Source organism: Lissotriton vulgaris, chromosome 9, assembly GCF_964263255.1.
Source record: "Lissotriton vulgaris chromosome 9, aLisVul1.2, whole genome shotgun sequence".
NCBI classification, from domain to species: domain Eukaryota; kingdom Metazoa; phylum Chordata; class Amphibia; order Caudata; family Salamandridae; genus Lissotriton; species Lissotriton vulgaris.
The window spans coordinates 769,680,038-769,701,147 of NC_141697.1; the positions used below are offsets into that span (position 1 = coordinate 769,680,038).

The window sequence follows — 21,110 nt, forward strand, 5'->3', positions numbered from 1 at the left end:
CTCATGCAGGTGCTGAAAATCATCCTCCAAACTAAATTGCTACTCTACGACCTTCATACTTAAAGCTAACAAACAATCTAGCAATATCATTTTTAAATGAGAACTTGATGACTCTGCTGCCTGAAACAGAAAAGGCTTTATGCACAACAAGTAGAAATGCAGTGTTCATTTCAAATGGAGTAAGGCACCTAAGCCTACTCACGGTTAATGTTAAGATGTCCATGTGCCAAGTAAAGTCAATCAAAAACATGTGCTTTATTCTATTCACCAAACCTAAATATGAGACAACACAGAATAGTGTATGAAATCTTACGTGAGATAAGGAAAAAATCATGTGTAAATCATGTGAACAGCGATAATAGAGGTTACAGATTAACTGTTCATTAAACACATATAAATGACAGAAACACTGCATCACCACCTTTTCAGAAGAGTCCTCATGATTACGCCTGGATGCCTGTTTTGGGACATCCGAAGACTAATTAGCACATGGTTGGTATCTGTCAGTCAAGGTACTGACCGGATAAAACTGGAGTGCAATTTCGGAAGGGGCTCGGAGGGATTTAAAGTGGTTCATACTATTGCAAGGATTTCTATCAATCACCTTTTAGAGAGTGAATTGTCCTACGCGGCACTGGTACATATAGGCAGAGATCCAGGGAACGCAGAGCTATTGGAACTTACGCTGTTCCGCATCTGTGAGGTCCAAGTAGGGCAAAATGCTCCCGGGGTTGCTTGTGATCCCCCCTTTCAGAAGTGATGCAGATTTTCGGTTCGAGCCATGTTAAGTCTTTTGGGGGAGGCCAAGACTGATTTGCATAGGTTGATTTGTCCCAGTCTATCATGGAGCGGACCTGCACTAGCTTGTGTCTGCCAGATGTGCAAAACCGTCTATTAGCATGTAATATGGATTGTTTACTACTAGCCCTTCAGTGCAGACTGATCCTCATCGACAGCTCACCAATATATACTAATATCAGTGCATAGTGCACCCTTTGGGCAGCACACTTGGGGTTTCCAGAGCCACAATTGTCACCTTATTTTAACAAGATGTATTTTTGAGGTACTTTAATCTTTCAACCTCTGAAAACAAGGGATACAGTGATAACCTTTCAAATGCAGCAAAATTACAGAATACAGAAATGTTTTTGGCGTTCACAAATTGTCAGGCATCCTCAGTTTTGCTCTAAGCTACCTAAGGCTATTCTCAGTCTGTTCTTGTTTTTTAGTTTTTTTGATTTGCTTGGCGTGGTCCCACGACTGCCTGTCGATTCAGTGTTTTTTACCAGCCACCAGCATTTCACCCGGCTATTCTAAGCTTATTGGTTTTTAATCTTAGTGAAATAATTTTGTACCAGCTTTCTAAAAAAAACACTCTGTTCTGTTTAAGTAGTTGTTTGAATTTGTTGATTGTTCAGCCAGTGCTTAATTTGTGCTGTGGTTTCAGATGGTGGGCTGTGGTACTCATTTTTGCGGACCAAAGCTTGTTATTCATCAGATTTGGATCCAAAGCAAGAGGGACAAAGGCAGTAAAGCAAGAAAGAAGGAGGGCGAGAAATATAGGAGAAAATGACAAAGAGAAAATGTAGGAATGAAAAAACTGCAAGATTGATCAATCAATCAATCATAGCATTTATAAAGTGCACTACTCACCCGTGAGGGTCTCAAGGCTCAAAAAGCCAGGTCTTGTGGATTCTTCTGAAGGTCAGTAGGTCTTGGGTCTGCTGTAGGTGGATGGGGAGGGTGTTCCAGGTCCAGTGTTCCAGGTCTTGGCGACGAGGTGGGAGAACGATCTGCTGCCGGAGGTCGCTTGTCGGATGCGGGGGACTGTGGTGAGGGCGAGGTCGGAGGAGCTTAGCTGGCGGGTGGGGGCGTAGAAGCTGAGTCGTCTGTTGAGGTGCGCTGGTCTGGAGTTGTGGAGTGCTTGTGTGCATGGGCGAGGAGCTTGAAGGTTATCCTCTTGTTGGCGGGGAGCCAGTGTAGGTCTATCTCAGGTGGGGTGTGGTGTGGCTGCGGCGAGGGATGTTGAGGATCAGGCGTGCAGAGGAATTCTGGATGCGTTGCAGTCGTTTCAGGAGTTTGGCTGAGGCTCCAGTGTAGAGGGTGTTTCCGTAGTCCAACAAGCTGCTGACGAGTGCCTGGGTGACCGTTCTCCTTTTGGTGGGGATCCACTTGTAGATCTTGCGGAGGGTGTTGAAGCAGGAGGAATAGACAGCGTTGACCTGGTTAGTCGTGGAGAGGGTGGAGTCAAGGATGACCCCTAGGTTGCGTGCGTGATCGGTGAGTGTTGGAGCTGTTCCCAGTGCAGTCGTCCACCAGGAGTCATCCCAGGCTGAGTGGGTGGATCCGAGAATGAGGATCTCCGTCTTGTCTGAGTTCAGCTTCAGCCGGCTGTTCCTCATCCAATCGGTGATGGCCTTCATTTCTTCGTGGAGGTTTGCTTTGGCAGTGTGGGGGTCCTTGGTGAGGGAGAGGATCAGCTGGGTGTCATCAGCGTAGAAGATGATGTTGAGGTTGTGCAGTTGGGCGACGTGGGAGAGTGGTGCTATGTAGACGTAAAACAGCATTGGGCTGAGCGATGAGCCGTGGGAAACGCCACAGATGTTCTCGTGACTTCGGAGTGGAAGGAGGGGGAGGCTTACGCTCTGAGTTATGCCGGAGAGGAAGGAGGTGGTCCAGTCCAGGGCCTTTTCTTTGGGCATTTGCGTGGTGTGCGGTGGCTGACCGTGTCGAAGGCATCTGACAGGTCCAGGAGGATGAGGGCCGCGGTTTATCCGTTGTCTAGCAGGGTCCTGATGTCATCAGTGGGGGCAATGAGGGCGGTTTGGGTGCTGTGGTTGCTGCGGAACCCGGACTGGGACGGGTCCAGGATGCTGTTTTCCTCGAGGTAGTGAGTCAGTTGTTTGTTGATGTTTTCTCAATGACCTTCACCAGGAACGGGAGTAGGGAGATGGGCCGGAAGTTCTTGAGATCATTGGGGTTCACCTTGGGTTTCTTGAGTAAGGCGTTGATCTCGGCGTGCTTCCAGCTCTCCGAGAAGGTTGCTGTCTCGAAGGAAAAATTGATGTCCTTCCGGAGATGGGATGCAATGGATGTGCTGGCTTTGTTGAAGATGTGGTGCGGGCATGGTTCTGACAGAGAACTGGAGTGGAGGGTGTTCATGATCTTGATGGTGTCGTCATCGTCGTTTATGTTGGTCCAGGAGAGCAGGTGGTTGGTGCGGATGGTGGTCGTGGGGGCGGAGGTCTCAGTGGTTGTCGGGGCAGTCGTGGCGTAGAAGCTGTCGTGGATGTCTGCGATCTTGCGATGGTAGAAGGTGGCCGGCGAGTCGCACAGGTCTTGCGAGGGTGGGATGTCATTGGTGTTGGAACTGGGGTTGGAGAGTTCCTTCACAATGTTGAAGAGCTCTTTGCTGTTGTGTGCATTGTTGTCTAGGCGGTCTTTGAAGGAGGTCCTTTTGGAGGATCTGATGAGGTGATGGGGTCTACAGGGTGGCGTCCTTGTGGGCTGCGTAGCTGTCCGCTTTTCCTTCATGGTGCCAGTTCTTCTCTAGCTTTCGGCAGGTTTGCTTGGAGGCCTGGAGGTCTTCAGGGAACCAGCTGGCTTTTTTGCTGGAGTAGCTTTTGGAGGGTTTCTTGAGCGGGGCGAGTGTGTTGGTGCAGTCGTCGATCCACTGTCTGAGGTTGTGGGCGGCTGAGTCAGGGTCGCTGGGATCGGCAGGTGGGCTCTGGGCGAGGGTGGTGTTTAGCTGGTTTTCAGTGACTTTGCTCCAGCAGCGGCGAGGCATTTGTTGGGTGCTGTGGTGCTTGATGGGTTTCCGAAAGGTGAAGTGGATGCAGCGATGGTCGGTCCAGTGGAGTTCGGTGGTGTGGTTGAAGGCGACGTGGGGGCTTGTGGAGAAGATGGGTCAAGCGTGTGGCTGGCAGAGTGGGTGGGTGTTGTGACGAGTTTTCTGAGTCCGAGGTTGGCGAGGTTGGCGGTCAGGGTGGTGGAGTTGGTGTTGTTGTTGTTCTGGAAGTTCAGGTCCCCTAGGAGGATGTAGTCCGTGGAGGTGAGTGCTTGTTAGCTGTCGAAGTCGGCAGTGGAGTCGCTGAACTGTGGACGGGGTCCAGGGGGTATGTAGATGAGGGTTCCTCTGAGGGTGGTGTTGGGGTCGGTGTGGATCTGGAAGTGCAGGTGTTCGGCGGTGCTGAGGGTGTCATCGGTGTTGGTCGAGACTCTGAGAGTGTTCCTGTGGACGATGGCGATTCCTCCTTCTACTCCTTTGGTGCGGTCCCTGCGGATGATCTTGTAGCCTTCCGGGATGGCTATGGCGGTGTTGGGTGCCGAGGAGGGGTTCAGCATAGTCTCCGTCAGGAAGGCGACGTCTGGGGAGGTTGAGTCGAGTAGGTCCCAGAGTTCAACAGCATGTTTGCGGGCGGAGAGGGTGTTGAGAAGAATGCATCCGAGGTAGTTGGGTTCTTTCCTGGTGGGTAGATTGGCGGGTCAGGTGCTGGTGAAGCTGCAGTTCCGGCAGGAGAAGGGTCCTTGGATGCGTTTCGGGGCAGCCAGGAAGTAGGTGTTTGCTCGGCCGGCGTTGAGTGCGCGGAGGGTGCTGGTATCGTAGCGAAGGCGGGCATCGTAGCGTTCTTGGGGGCCAGGGGGTCTGGCACTGGGCGCGGTCCAGGAGCGGACGGGCGGAGACGGGCTTGCCTTAGGCGCGCCTTCGTATACGGTGTTGGGAGAGGGAGGAGCAGCTGGGAGGCGGGGCGGCGAATGGACAAGAAGGGGGGCCGTCCGCAGAGACGCAGCGGCGGGAAAAAACGAGTGAAGGACGGCGGGGGGAACAGAAGGCAAAACAAGACACAGAAGATTATCAGGAGGGAGAAAAAAGGAAATTAGGCAATGCAGGAGGGAGAAAAAGGAAATAAGGCAATGCAAAACAAGGCAGTACAACCAAAAGCAATACAGCAGCAATGCAAAGAAGACAAGTACAACCAAAGCAATACAGCAGCGTGGGGAGCGACCTGCCTGAGAGCAGGGCCAAAGGTCGAGATAAAGAGAAAAGAAGTAGAAGATGATGGAAGAAAAAATTCATGAGGTTGATTCAAAACTAGGCAGACTTGGTATTGAGCCATAACTGAGAGTGAATCCTGTGCTACCAGGCTCTGTGCCTGCTAGGCGCCACTGTATGTCTGTACCTCTTTGAGCATGGAACATGGTTCGCCTCTGGGTTTGGCACTGCGTCTGACGTGGAAGATGTTATCTGTGGTGTTGGCGCCAGGGGTGCTGGCTACCACTATACCTGCAATACCTTCCATAGATGTAATACAGCAAAGATCCAAGAAGAGGACAGCGTCTATTATTTCTAATGTTAAGCCATCTCAAAACAAGTACTAAGATATCCGTTTTTTTTTGCTGCAATGTAATATTCCCTTCTGGCATTGATGATCTGTGATTTTTAGAACCATTCCCTCAGAGGTCCAAAATTATGAAAGCTGGCCAGACTGCCTTTTCGTTAGTCTCGAATGTGTGAACCGTGAAAACCCTGTTGCCATCTCTGTATATCTGTGTCCCCTTGAGCAGAGGATATATTTCAGTGCACCTACTGTGACTAGATTCCGGAATGGTTTGGAGCTTATACTCTCCAGCATCTAGTATTGCACCTTTTTGTGAGCTTTACTATGTCATCCCTTTTTGATGAGGTCCTCTTTAAACCCATGCTCTCGTGTATTATTGACCATGAAAACAATGTTCCTTTTTGCCACTACATCACTACACCTGCTTGAAGTGTGGGCACCTAAAGCACCGTCACTAAAGCCCACATATACATGTCCTTCTACCTTTTAAGCTAGTTCTGAGGGTTCACCTCTTCTCCTGGAAGTGTTTTCTCGAAGTTCATTTTCACTAAAAATACAATGGATCTTCCTACCTTTTTCAGTCTTTATGGCTTAAGAAAACAGAAAAGCAGTTCCATTATCTTGTACTTTTTTTTGTAACAAATGTTATTGAGTTTTTTGCAAGGCCAGCATAAGTCATACATAAGACGTCATGCAAAGATGCATAATATTGAAGTACTGTGTGGAACACTTTGGTACTGTGTACATTGTACTTGTGTTAACGTACGAAAGCGAACATATTACAGATATCAGCTTTGCAATTTAAGAGTAGATCTTAGTACATGTCCCAGGGTCATTGACTGCTGTGATGCCTCCTTCTTACTAACACCCTTATCATTCGAAAATCCACCTCCCCTAAGAGTTAACTAATGGTGCAACGTCTCTCTCAAATAATTGTGCAGCAGGTCGTGGACAGATTCTTCCTATCTTGGTGTTGATTGTACGCTTCATGCACACATTCACTTAAAATATTGGATTGTTGTAAGGTGGTCAGGTTGTTCTATCTGTATCCTGTCTCCGCCTGCTCTACAACTTATCCCTGCCAGTCTTCCTGTGAAGTTGAAACAATGCACAGGAAACTTTGCACTTAAGGATGTAAGTGTTTATTTGTGAAGAACAGGTTCAGATACATGAAGCCCACAACCGACAGCTGCAGCGTCTTCGTCGTAACGGCCTAGATAACAGTCGAAGGCAATAACGACGAAGACATGACAGCGTGAGGGCACTTAAACAATAACAGAGCGCGGGGACACGCTCGAGATGTATTCAAGGATAAATGCGCAAGTAACAAGTTGCTCTTAAAGGGGAAAGAGCAACTTGCAACCTTAACACTTCCCAGCTGTATGCATGTTCTGGAGCTTGTCTAATTATCTGGTGTTACTAAGTGTGCATCGACCACATTCCTGCAGGGTTCTTCCCTATCCAGGGCTTTGAAGGCCTCCAATAAATGGGTATTTTTCATAACCCTCGTTTTTCTTCCGTACGTATCGCCCGCTTTCAGCTAGACCCCGTGTTCTACTTCCTACCTCCAGGTAGTTAGTGATGGTGGTGGTGCTGATTTCCATCATCTCGTTATGAGACGCTTTGCGAGTATAAGTGCCAGAACAGGAGAAGCCCACACCATATGGGTGAAATCGGCTATGGCTGAGATACCCGCCACCCCCTCTCAACACAATCCCCAAGGATGGGAAACCGGAAACGGTTCTGAACTTTTGGAAGGCGGGAGGGAGTGACCCTCCCGGCCGTATTTATTAAAATATGAAACAAAATCAAAACATTAAAATAACAGTTTCATATTATGTACAATTTCATTTCCACATTACGATGTTTGGCTAACCTTAACATATTTCTAATACAAAGGTTCTCCTAGCCGAACTAACATCCTACAAAACATTTAACTTGAAATTGTACATCCTAACTTTTAAGGGCCAACGGCAAGGTCGTAACCGGTGTCAGATCCCTAACCAGAAATACCCCCCCCACTTAGGAGGGGCGACCGCACAGAGGCGTACCTCAAGTGCATCTACCAATTTCCCTTGACTTGACGGGGGCCCCAATGAACTCGTCGCCATTTAAAGGTCGTCCGAGGACTCGTGTGAGGTGTCTAGAAGGTAGCGTAAACCCCCTCCCCACCCCACACAACTTACCACATCTGCCGTCGCAGGTGTCCTGGCCCCGGGAAATTCCCCAGGAGGGGCCCGTAGCCCCTCCTATCCAGGAAGGGGCCTTGACCGCCTTTCCTTTCCTTTCGGCGGCCCATCCTTAGAAGGGACCGCCTCCCCGTTGAGGGGCCAATGGCCACCTCCCCCGAGCGCTCCCATCCGTAATGGGTGACGCCCCCCCATAGGGATCTTCCAATTACTGCTCACCGATCATGACCTTACCGCCCGACCAAAATAAATACGACAATTTACCTAAAATCACTAAATTACAAAACAACCATAACTATTACAAGTATGATTACTGATCAACACTAGTGCAGAATTACTTTATTTGAAAAACATACTGAAAATGACCATTCTTTATTGCATACTCAAAATATCACGACAATCATCACAACCTGCAAGAAATAGAGTTACCACATCAAACTTTATTTAAAACAACTAGCTGTCCTCAGGGGCTGGTGGGTGGGTCAAAATTGGCTCTTCGTTCCGTCTTGAGCTCACGTGCAGCGGGGAGGTGCAGCTTCAGAGCACAGGAACAAGAGGATGCTTTCTTGGCTTGCTGCTCCTTTTATCCGTCTTCGGGCGGGCGTAAACCCGCCTCCGCCTGCCTCCGAGGGCGTGGCCGGCCGCGTCAGTGTCTAGGACAACCCACTCCAGGGCGGGAAAAGGCGCGCCCCGGCTACGCCGCTTCGGGCATACCAGCCGAGACTCGCCTCCCGCCCAAGATGGCTTCCCGGGGGGATCGGGGTACTCCACCATACGTTCGGGGGGACCGAATGGTCGCCCCTTTCCATATGGCTGAGATACCCGCCACCCCCTCTCAACACAATCCCCAAGGATGGGAAACCGGAAACGGTTCTGAACTTTTGGAAGGCGGGAGGGAGTGACCCTCCCGGCCGTATTTATTAAAATATGAAACAAAATCAAAACATTAAAATAACAGTTTCATATTATGTACAATTTCATTTCCACATTACGATGTTTGGCTAACCTTAACATATTTCTAATACAAAGGTTCTCCTAGCCGAACTAACATCCTACAAAACATTTAACTTGAAATTGTACATCCTAACTTTTAAGGGCCAACGGCAAGGTCGTAACCGGTGTCAGATCCCTAACCAGAAATACCCCCCCCACTTGGGAGGGGCGACCGCACAGAGGCGTACCTCAAGTGCATCTACCAATTTCCCTTGACTTGACGGGGGCCCCAATGAACTCGTCGCCATTTAAAGGTCGTCCGAGGACTCGTGTGAGGTGTCTAGAAGGTAGCGTAAACCCCCTCCCCACCCCACACAACTTACCACATCTGCCGTCGCAGGTGTCCTGGCCCCGGGAAATTCCCCAGGAGGGGCCCGTAGCCCCTCCTATCCAGGAAGGGGCCTTGACCGCCTTTCCTTTCCTTTCGGCGGCCCATCCTTAGAAGGGACCGCCTCCCCGTTGAGGGGCCAATGGCCACCTCCCCCGAGCGCTCCCATCCGTAATGGGTGACGCCCCCCCATAGGGATCTTCCAATTACTGCTCACCGATCATGACCTTACCGCCACAGGCCGGATAGTTGACCGGCTATCCGGACCCCCCACAACTCCTGCCTAGAGGTCATGTTTAAAACTCTTTAGCCAAGCTATGAGGTCTCCTATGAGTAACTCATTCCCCACCCGGGACAAGTGGACCCCATCTCCCAGGTACATACTGTCCCCCTTGATACAACCATGCGGAATAGAATGCAGTGTACTTGAACGAAACAATCTACCCAATTTATTATTTACTTTCTTCACTGAGTGATTCACAGCAGAAACCGAATTCGCCCCCCGCCACACTTTTCGTGGAATCATATGGGACCATGCAATTGTGCACCCTGGAACTCTTCTCGCCAACCAACTTACTGTGGAAAGTATTGCCTCGAGAAGAAGTCGTCTACCAGTGGCCACCAAATCGTTGCCCCCAAGATGGACTATGATTACAGACGGCGGTGACCTTGTCCGCCCTAACAAACCCTCGAAAAAGGATTGAAACTGGTCAATACAGAGCCCGCCCCTTCCGTAGAAGGTCACCCTGTACCCGTATTCCCCAGCCATGTGAATCATGTCACCTGCTTTGAATACGTCCGCGGCACGCCTCACGTATGAGTGGCCCACGACCCACACCTCTCTTTCCACAGCCGGTGATGTCTGACCGCTGGTTCCCAGGTGTCGGGTCGACTGCACAGTCCGCCCCGCCTCGTAAGCTTGCGAAACTGTAAACCAAACAAAAACAAGAAGCGTGAGTACATCATTACAGCTTCACAACATGTGCAACCCCACATACCTTTTGTAACAATTTGAGGACCAACGCCCCAAACGTTTTAGTTTTTTCCACACTCAGACCCCTGGCTGTAGCCTCAGTAGCAGCCCCTATCCGAAAGGAATGGGTCCCGAACTCGCCGGGGTTCAAGCCCGCGGCAGAAATTGACATCGCAAGCACCCGCTGGAACTGAAACCTCGTCAGTGGGGTGGCGTCAGCGTGTCTCAACAAGGTCCCCCCCCATGATGCCACCCTCTGCGCCAAATATTCCTCTACGCAAACAACAGGGCACATGGGAGACCCGGGAATCCTATGTATGACTATGCAGTCCCCAATCGCACCCTGATCGGTCTTGGATCTGACAAACGAGACAGTCATCGTCTCCCCCTTAACCTGGATGTGCTCACGGCACAGTCCCCCTACCGTATCCTGCTTGTTCTTCGCCACCAGTTCGCTTACCCGCATAGCCCCATGGAATGCTAGCGCAAAAGCGGCTCGGAATAACACTGTTTCATACTGGGATGAACATGTCGCAGGGAGTACGGAAAATAACAGGGCCAATCTCTCCAGACCTATCGGGTGTCTCTCATCTACTCTGCGACCCTCCAGGCATTGCCACCCACGTAGCGCTTTCTGTACTACGAAAGACGCTGTCGGGTCCTGGATCCCATGAGCCCTTGCCATAAAGGAAATGGCGGCCCGATGCCTCTGGGCCGTAGCTACTGATTTGCCTGCCTGATGTAAAGACAGCAAAAATTTTACGACAAGCTCTTCCTGGCCCCAGAGCTCCCACCTAGCTGAACTCAAAAAGGACCAATAGGAACGAAACGCCCCTTCATATGCCTTCCTTGTCCTGGGTGCTAAACTCTCTCCCACGAGGTTTTGTAGTTCGGGGCACCGAGAGACCAGAGAGCTTCGGGAAAGGGTGCCGCCACCGGGTCCGCTGTGGGCAGAAAACCCCAGAAGGCCTGCATACGGAAACGAGAAAGCGCATCAGCCGCTTGGTTCAGCACCCCCGGGACATGTCGCGCCCTAAAGAGCACATTCAACTGCATGCACAACAATACAATTTCTTTAAGCAGTCTCAGAATCCATTTACAACGTGCTGCCTGACTATTGATACACTCAACCACGGTCATGTTATCAGACCAGAATACCACAGAGTGATCTCGGAACCCCTCAGGCCATGTTTTCAGGGCCACCAAAATAGGGAAGAGCTCGAGGAAGGCAATGTTACTCGTCAGCCCGCACTCGTGCCACCATGACGGCCATTTCTGAGCCGACCATTGCGTACCGAATATGGCGCCAAAACCCATACTCCCCGCCGAATCTGTCCACAGCCCCAGCTCCTCGGAGGACACCGCCGGCTTGTTCCAGACAATTCGACCATTGAAATCCGCCAGGAATGCCAACCAAATGCGCATGTCCTGGCGAATCTCTGCCGAGAGCCTCGTGCGGTGATGTCCCTCCTTAAGGCCGACCATGGCTTGTGCGATCGAGCGGGAAAAGGGGCGGGCCATTGGTATTACTCTGAGGGCAAAATTCAACTGGCCCACCGTTTGTTGTAATTGATGCAGGTTTACCTTAGACTCTCGAATACAAGTTTCAAGTGATGCCCTGAATTGTAACACTTTTTCTTTGGGTAACCGAAAACAACCTTCTACCGAGTCGAGCTCGATCCCCAGAAACTCGAGTGAAGTCGAGGGACCCACAGTCTTACCTGGTGCCATGGCACACCAAAATGATTCATTAGAACACAAAATTCCTTTAAAGCCTGTCCACATTCAGGATCTCCGGCTGCCCCCAGGAACAGAAAGTCATCGAGATAATGCATAACATGGTGAAAACCCGTCTTTCTCGTGAATACCCATTGTAGAAAACAGCTGAACTTTTCAAAATAAGCACAAGATATAGAGCAACCCATTGGCATACATCTATCCATGTAATAGCGACCCTGAAACATGAAACCAAGAAGACGCTGATCGTCTGGGTGTACCGGGAGCAACCGGAACGCTGACTCGATGTCTGATTTTGCCATCAGCGCCCCGGGCCCCAGGCGATTCAACATGGCGACGGCCTCATCGAAAGATGCGTACCGCACCGAACACACTTCCGGGTCTATCGCATCATTCACGGAAAGACCTCGTGGGGCTGACAAGTTATGTATTAGCCTAAACTCACCCGGGTCCTTCTTGGGGACCACCCCTAATGGGGAACAAACAAAGTTAGCAACCGGTGGAAAATCGAATGGACCGGCAACACGCCCTCGAGTCACCTCTTTCTCAATCTTTACCTGTACCACCGCCGTATGCTGCAGGACCGACAGTTGGTTCTTACAACTTGCTTCACCCCGAAAATCCCCCGCTGGAATGCGGAAACCATATGAAAACCCGTCTCGCAACACCCCAGCGGAGACATGATCCGGGTATTCGTTGAGCCAAGGAATCATTGCCATGGTATCAATCGGGGTAGGTAAAGGCGCCCCTCGGACTATTTTAGACCTGTTTGTATCTTCCCCTACCACCGTTATCACCCGTTTTGGCTCTGCACATGGTCTCAGGATGGGAAGACTGTCCACACCCCCCACATTCATGTCTAAACTTGCATGACCCCTGGGGCCTCGTACATTTTCCCCTGTTAAAATTCCAACAAATCCCCCTTTTACCTGTGTTGCCACTCGACTTCGAGTGGTGCTCGTTACCTGCCCCCGTCCGAAAGGGCGTCCCAGAGGATTGGCGGGAAGACTCACCCCCGTTACTCCCCGACAATGGTACTTTTAACATGCCTGAATTCTCCATTTTTTGCCAAGAAATGGAGTCATAACAATCCCATGTTAGAGCTGGGTCGTGCTCCTTAGCCTTCCGAAAAATATTGTCATAACAAAACCACTGATTGCCCTCGTACGCTAGAGAATACTCCATGATACATGTCTGGTAAATAGGCAACTCCGTCAACAACTCAGGCCTTCACTCACCCATAATGGAGGTAAAAATTCCAAACGCTCTGCCCCAAGTACCTATGTTTTCGTCGACCTTAAAGGCGGCCATTTTTGCACGCCAAACACTCGGATGCATAAGCTCTTTTTGGCCCTTCACATGCTCCATCTCGTAATGGTCAGTAAGCAAAGAAAACATATTCACATACTTATCGGCCCAAATCTTTTCCTTAATTTCAAGTGGAACATGCTGTGCCACTTTCTCCCTTCGTGAGGGTACAGACCCCTCCCCCGCAATCGGCAGTAGCCGCTTACCTGAACTCGGTGCTGTAATTGCTGCCGAACTCGTGCCCGCTGCGGTCTCACCCACCGGAACCTGTGGGGGAACAGAAGATGGTGCCTTCGCGGCCTCTCTAGATTCCCGCAGTTGTCTCATTACTGCCCTGGCGTCGTCAGCCGTGGTGCCCTCACTCTCTTTTCCCAACCACGCTGCCAGTTGTGCCGCCAACTCGGGAGGCATATCTTCCCCGTTCACGGGGGAGACATCCTTTGGAACCGGGGTTGGCTCCTCTATCGGTGTATCGGGAACCGGGGCCTCCCCCCCAGGTGCCCCCCTCTTGGACCTCTTGCCTCTCCCGCTAGGGACTACTCCCGGCAATGCTGGTCCGACGATTCGCTTCGGTCCTCCCTCCCCGTTCTTTACCGCCATCTGCTTCTTCAGATCGGCTACCTCCTTTATGAGCATGCGGAGCATCTGATCGGTCCCGACCCGCTTTCCGACCTTCTTGCCCGGCATTCTTCAACGAAGATATCTGAAAGAACAAGAACAAAATTACAACGCTCAAAATTGGCTCTTCGTTCCGTCTCGAGCTCACGTGCAGCGGGGAGGTGCAGCTTCAGAGCACAGGAACAAGAGGATGCTTTCTTGGCTTGCTGCTCCTTTTATCCGTCTTCGGGCGGGCGTAAACCCGCCTCCGCCTGCCTCCGAGGGCGTGGCCGGCCGCGTCAGTGTCTAGGACAACCCACTCCAGGGCGGGAAAAGGCGCGCCCCGGCTACGCCGCTTCGGGCATACCAGCCGAGACTCGCCTCCCGCCCAAGATGGCTTCCCGGGGGGATCGGGGTACTCCACCATACGTTCGGGGGGACCGAATGGTCGCCCCTTTCCAATCTGGCTGTACACCACGGGCAATTTGCTGTCACTGCGGGAACATCTTGTGTAACCGGTGCGGTGCAAGGTGCATGTGTAATCATGTATGGGATGAATTTAAAACATAAATTGCGTAAAACTGCTTTTGGGTAGGCAAAGAGGGATTTGCATGTTTTGTCTGTGAGCGTTTCCCCTAAATCCGCATCCCATTTCGTCTGCAGCGTGTTTAGCGGTGAAGGTATATGTGCCCTTATGCCAATGTAGAGCCACTTTGTCAAGTGTCTCCCTGTGCCCATCAAGTGTAACAGGTGTACCAGTTCATGAGTTGGTGGCTCTATTCCCTCGGGGGCCCATTCCCTCCTAACTTGATGGGTTATGCTGGCATGCAGCATAAACAGTACGTTGGTGAGGCCTTGTAAATGAATGAAGTTGGCATGATTTAGTAGAGTACCTTCACTGTACCTTCACTGAATAATGCTCTGACGTTGGTCACTCCCTCCCTTTCCCAATTAATCATCTGGTATCCTGATATGACTCCTGCTGGAGTAGAGAGTATCAGTAGTGGAATATTGGCTGCATAGTGTATTGTTAGTTTGGTGTATTTTAGTGCCTGTTTCCAGAAGTGTGGTGCCACTTCTGCAATGGTGATGGTGTGACTATGTCAGACCGTCCAGGGTACGATAAGGTGTGCATGGCCCCTTGCGCGATCATGCTAGGTGTGAATGCAGTCTCTTGTAAATTGTGTCCCACTAATCAGTATGCAAGCCACTGCAGCTGACTTGCCATACAGTAGGCCTTAAAGTCAGGGGTCTCCATTCCACCCGAGTTGGTTGGTATTTGAAACTCTCACACTCTAACGCTAGGCCTCCCTGTGCCCCATATTAGTTCCACCAGAATGGAATTCAATAGCCTAAAAACTCTGGGGGGATCACTATTGGGAAAGTGGTGAAATAGTATAGCACACGTGGCAGCATGACCATTTTTGCTATCGCCACCCGGCCTGTCACTGATAGCGGGAGCGTTATCCAGAACACTGTCTGGGACACAGCGAAGCGATCGTGGTCTGCACCTTCCCATCCAGCATATCCTGTTGCGTTCTATGTATTCGCACCCCTAGGTATTTGAACGTGTCCGGTGCTACCTCCAGCTCCTCTCTTCCAAATTGGTCTGTTCCGGGTAGGGCATTTTCCGAACAGGGAAGGCAAGGGATTTATCAAAATTATACTTGTAGTGGAATGGTGCACCAGGATGGTCCTTATCCAAATGATCATTCAAACAGTCTTTATGAAAATTATCTTTTATTTCGTTTTTGATCTTCATTCATGTTTATCATTAATTCCTTATATGAATCCATATACATAAAACATCCAGCCAACGCGTTTCGTTCAAAGTATCCCACTTGAACTTCGTCAGGGCTTCTATATATCCAATACGGAATGAATTTCCAAAAATGATAACAATGTTCAGTTTTCGGCATGAGGACGGTATTTGACATTCTGAGGTACCAAAGACCAGTAAATAAAACCTGCTGCTTTACTTATGGATTAAATAAACCCCAAGGAAATAAAGCATACATATGTTCCATTACAAGGAGGAGGAGTATTATCTCTGTAGTTAAGCCACATACTGATTAATAGGTATCAATTCTGGAAATTCATTCCATATTGGATATATAGAAACCCTGACGAAGTTCAAGTGGAATACTTTGAACAAAACGTGCTGGCTGGATGTTTTATGTATATGTATTTCATTGAATTAATGATAAACATGAGAGAAGATCAAAATGAAATAAAAAGGAATATTTATAAAGACTGTTTGAATCATCATTCGGATAAGGACATCCTGGTGCTCCATTCCACTACAAGTGTAACTATTATTCTGCCGAGCAGCAATACCAAACAACGGCAGGTACAGGAATTGATGTGCACAGGATCTTTTGATCTGAGGTGCATTATCTATAGCCCACCGTTGTGGTCTTGAAGTTTGGGATTTATCAAAATTGATAGCCGGGCTTCCATCATCTTGTACTTAAGATGATGTTTAGCTTATCAGTGGGGCTACCTTAGAGCACCATATTGTCAGTCAGCTTTGTGGATTTCTCTGATACTTAAATATTGACTCATCAGACTCATCGACCTCTAGCCAACATGTGGGATATCTGTCAGGCAGTAACCCTGTTCTTTTCATATGTTCACCAGGCTCAACTGCTTTGATTATGTTGCTAGGAGTGAAACTTGTTTCCACAGAGTGATTCTATATAACTTGTTAGTCTGAAATAAATTTTCTGTGAGCCGCTAGCCCTCCTCCAGTCATGATCATGTCTGTCGGATTCTTCAAAGTTGAGTACTCTGTGAGAAAAGGTTTTCATTAGTTGAACAAGTTATTTGCCTTCTGGAACACTTTTGGTTTTGAGGGCTTCTTGATGTTTCCGCATAATCCCCATCACTCTTTCATCCTACCATCTGTGGTGGGTGTAAATTATTTTGAACTGAAGTCACTTGCCTGGGGGTTGGAGCCTTTTAAGAGACAGTATGTCACTTTCTTCGATAATGTAGTGTTAATCCACGGCTGTCACTATAATGGAGCCACCTGGTGTTGGACAGGCGAATGACTGAAAAAAAAATCCACAGAGGAAAGAACAAAAAGACAGAGTCAAGACTTAACATAATCATACAGCGATTACCCAAAAAGTAAAAGATCCTCCGAAGCAGGGTTGTGGGAGGGCGGTGAGGAACCTGTGGAAGGAACATGCATCCATGATCATTTCCGAAATTTATTATTTTACCTGATCTCACTATGTCTAGAGCAGTGCTTACTCTGTGGTGCTATTTGGAGATCCTGTAAAAGTTCTTACTGTTTGTGCCAGTGGAGGATATGTCGTAGAGTTTATTATGTGATGGTGCTAAAAGGATCGGATCTGTAACGGTGCTCCTGTTTGGTATTATTAGAGGACTGTAACAATGCTTACTGTATGGTACCACCAGGGGGATTTGTAATAGTGTTTACCTGCAAGAACAATTCTGGCCTTCTCCAGGCGGGTGTAATTGGGAGGATCTTCCCCAGTAAAATGTTTCCGAGGAGAGGAATTCATTTTACAGAACAATTTAACAAATATATTGGCTAGAATGCCATATTATGTAGGGGCAGTTCGCAAGGAACCTTATTCACTTTTTTTTAGCAATTCAGGATCTAATACAGTACTCAGTAGCAGTATTTTTCAGCAGGAGCAATCATACAATTGCCTATCAGTGTGTCCTCCCACCATTATGTTATGGCCCCAGACCAGGGTGTGTTGAGGATTCTATCAATCTCATGCAGTTCCAGAAGGAGTGTTCTCTCTTCAGCATTCTAGTAGGTTTCTCTTAGTGACCTATGGCCATTCCAGTCCCTGGAAATTAGTGCACAGCAACAGATCAAAAAGTAAACAATCACCAGAAGGGGCAATAAAATAATGATTTGGAAAGTACAGTTGGCAACTATATCGAATGATGTCAAACAACACCAAGCTTAATGCAGAGGTTTGTTCCAAAAGGTTTGCACTAGTACAGGCTGTAATCTGAGCTCTGGCTGGACTCCCAGGTACTGCTTATAGTAGGCTTTGGAAAGAGCTTTCAACATGCACCAGGGTCCTTGGGGCAGAAAATGCTAGCTATGAAGCTAATGGAGAATAGCTGCTGAATTAACATGCTATACTTTGTTGCCCAACACCTGAACAGTTACTGGATCTCCCAGTTCCCAGCGGAGTTTGACCTGAACCCGGAGCTGGCAGAGCAGATCAAGGAGCTGAAAGGACTGCTGAACCGCGAAGGAAGCCGAAGGCAAAGCAGCCTCATCGACATCGAGAGTGTGTATGTGCTGGGTCAATGGGGAACCGGGCCCGGGGTAAGCTGGTGCCAAATGCTGGGAGGCAGTGGGTCTAAGCCAGGACAGCATACTAACACACAGAGCAAGTTTTGGTTGCCTACACCGGGAGCTTGTTGGTTGCACAGCTGCTTTACAATTCATGTGTCTAGATGTGCAGTGAGTGTGTATCTGAGATCACTCAGTCCTATAAGTGCGAGCATATGATATTCCCTTGATGTATTTGTACAGTTCTACACTTCTGTTTCTGTGTCCGTGCATTGAGTTTGCATGCTTTGTTCCATTGACCTAGCATTCCAGAAGTCTGAGTATGTTTGTGCACATAGTTATGTATTCATTTAGGGGGGTTTGTGTATATTTGTCAACCAATGGTAAGCAATGGACAGGCTTCAAAGCTCAGTATGTTCTTGATAAGTCCACAATTTGTCTTACAGCAGACGGTGCATGAGCTGCCTAGTAGGCAAGACCTAAAAAGGGATTTTGTGGTTGCAAACCCTGTGATTTTGCGAATCGCAGGCTTCGCTACCACATTCCATGTGGGTTCTATTCTGAAGGAAGTAGTTTGACTTCATTTCCATGCTGCTCCTCTTGCATGCCGCATATGGACATGGGCGGTGATGCACTAAAAAAGGAGAAGGGACCTCACACCCTTCTTTGCTCCAGACCACATGACAGGGTTGACCCGTAGTACCATGTTTAGCTCCTCAACAACTTTCATTTGCTGCTCTTATTGTAGGAGAAAAGCAAAGACAGGCACTACCACAATTAAACAAGGCTGTTCGAATTCTTTTTTACGTTGCCTCGCATACGGTCAGTTTCTGCCGCTATCTTCATGGCCACTGAGCAAGGGCAGTGCCAAGAACAACTGACACTGCTTGTGGATAATTGGTCGTGTGGCCCAGTTGAACCGCATGCATAGTTCACTTGACATTGAACTGTACAAAAAAGACACGTGGCACAGAAACCCATCGAAGGAGGCACGTTTCCCCATTCTGTAACTGTAATCCGCGGTCGGGAGCCAGGGCGTGCTCACCATCCCTAATCACAGCCACTACACACAGGATAACATTAAAACGGGCTAATGTTTATTTCAAGCGCCAAAGTCGTCTCAAATAGAAAGTAAAAGAGGTGGGATGGCAAACACAAAATATAAGAAGTAAAGAATACAATGTCAGCCTCTGAAACAGACCAGTGTCTTGAAAAGTAATCAACGGTGTTCCTCTGCCAAAGGACAGACGTGGTGCCAGTTTCCATTTCCGGTGTTCTCCCAGCTTTAACAAACCAAGTGCTTTGTTCTGAAAGCGGCCTGTGCCCACGCGCAGTGGGTGAAATTCTTTGGGTTTGTAGCTGTGGGTTCGAAGCATTATCAGGGAGTTGACGGACACGTCCTAATACTATAAAATGACAGGACACGCCCCTGTGTGTTGGTCTCACACAGCTTCGGTGCTGGCTTTCCTTCACATGCAGGTGACAGGTTGCCTTGGCTTTGTTTTGACTTTGGCTGAGTTACTAGTTGGCCCATTTGGGATTCGTTTTAAACAGCTGTCTTGCTTGATGCGTTTAAGAGAATTTAATGACAACATCATTACCCAATAAAGAGTGCAGGCAACACCAAGCACATCCCTTTGTTGTTGCTCTCAGGGAAATAAGAACAGCAATTTCAGTACCTGATTTCCTGTCGCCTTTATCAAGCCAATTAAATTCATGTTTATACGTGAAACTTGAAGGGAAAAGCTGTCAACGTTTCTCAGCACGAAAGCTTTTACTTTTCCTGACAGCCTCCCATCCCATATTGCCCAGTATACAGAGTAAACTTGCGTGGAGTTTTCACACGAATTCTCTCAAAGGCTTCCTCCCTCCTCCTACAGCCCTAGGCCGCGAGGGATTTTTCCAGCGCACAATCACAAATTAAGAAAAAAATAAATGGAAAATCATGCGTTGTCCTCCACTGACCCGGGAGGAAATTGCTCTTTCAGCACAGTGTGTGTATCTTTTATTTTATCTTTCCATAGATGGATGTCTGTCTGTGTGTTTCGACATGTGGCTCTGTTTCAGCATTTGTGTGTTTACTCTGCAAGGTCTCTCTTGGGATGGTGGATTCCAAACTAGGCCCTAGGCATGAATAAGTCTAGTGTCTTGAGTTCGGGAAATGAATGATATGGTATCTTTCCGCACCCCCATGCTGGTTCCTGTTGTATTCATGTGTAAAATGTTTTCTTGCTAATATACTGGGTGCTCGAAAGGAGGCAATTGGTTAGTGGTGTTGACAGGGCTAATTGCCTATGGGGCTCCTCTTCTCATCTTTTCTATTAAACTCATGTTTATAGTTTGGAGGCGACTTTGTCACATTAAGATATCACCACGTATACCTAGAAGAAGTTCCTACTGGTTCTTTCACTTGTATTTGTCACTGATGTTTCAAACCTTTTCTGTCTGGCCATGCTGGTAATTAGCTTTGGCCACTTTAGGTTTTGCCTCGCCAAAAAGATGCGCTCTGCGCATCTTTTTTGCGCAGGCAAAAACCTAATGAGTACTGTGTGTGGGTTTGGGTCGGCCCTCGTCATTCATTGGCTGGCTCCAAAAATGGAGCCTAGCCATTGGACGAGGGGCCTGTCTGTCAATGCCGGACCAGACACGGGGGCGTTCCCGAGATTCTTTGGCTTTTGCCGACGTCACGTGACGCCGGGAACGCCCCCGAATCTGTCCCGGCATTGAAGGCACCCGGAAGAAGTCCAGGTGAGTGCTTGCTTTGTGAAATGCTTGTTTGCCGGTTCCCACCCCCTCTCCCGCTCTCCGTGTCTCCCCGCCCCCACCCGGCCGTGGGGGTCAGGGTGGATAGGTGCGGGTCACTCTGCTGCCAGGAATCCGGGGAGGGAGGGGTGACATCAAAGTGTTTCAGTGCACAGGTTCAATCACGGCGGGGCCCTGCCCCCTCCTTGCCCCCCCCCCCTCCCTCCCTGCAGACCGCTCGCTGCATGTCCGGCCGGCCGGCCTGGGTGTCCGGCCGGCTCAGCCTCTCTCGTTTGTGCATGTCGCACAAGAGCAGAAATAAGTGGTTCATTATTGCACTCACGTTAGGTGGACACTGCACACGTCCCTTGTGCTGCACTGTTCACTGCGCTCCCCGCCTCGAGGCGCTGGAAGAAGCAGCCACACGCACACGGGCTGCTCTGCAAGGAACAAAAGCACAATTAAGCTTTTTAAAGGGCTGCCCACTCCAGACATGGTATTCAGTAAAACGCGAGGTTGGGGCGGAAAGTGGCACTTCTGAAGCCCGGACACATCCCCGGCCCCTTAAATTGGAAATTGCCGGAGTGAGCTGTCCTTTCGGGGTGATTTACAT

General features: G+C 49.1%; 1 protein-coding gene across 1 annotated transcript in view; it reads left to right on the forward strand.

Moving 5' to 3' along the window:
- Positions 1 to 21,110, forward strand: part of RASGRP2 (RAS guanyl releasing protein 2) — a 362,009-nt gene that overhangs the window by 108,152 nt on the left and 232,747 nt on the right. The window contains exon 5 of the mRNA XM_086938498.1: positions 17,623 to 17,754. Within this exon, the coding sequence (XP_086794624.1) occupies positions 17,623 to 17,754 (132 nt within the window). The remainder of the gene's footprint in view (positions 1 to 17,622; positions 17,755 to 21,110) is intronic.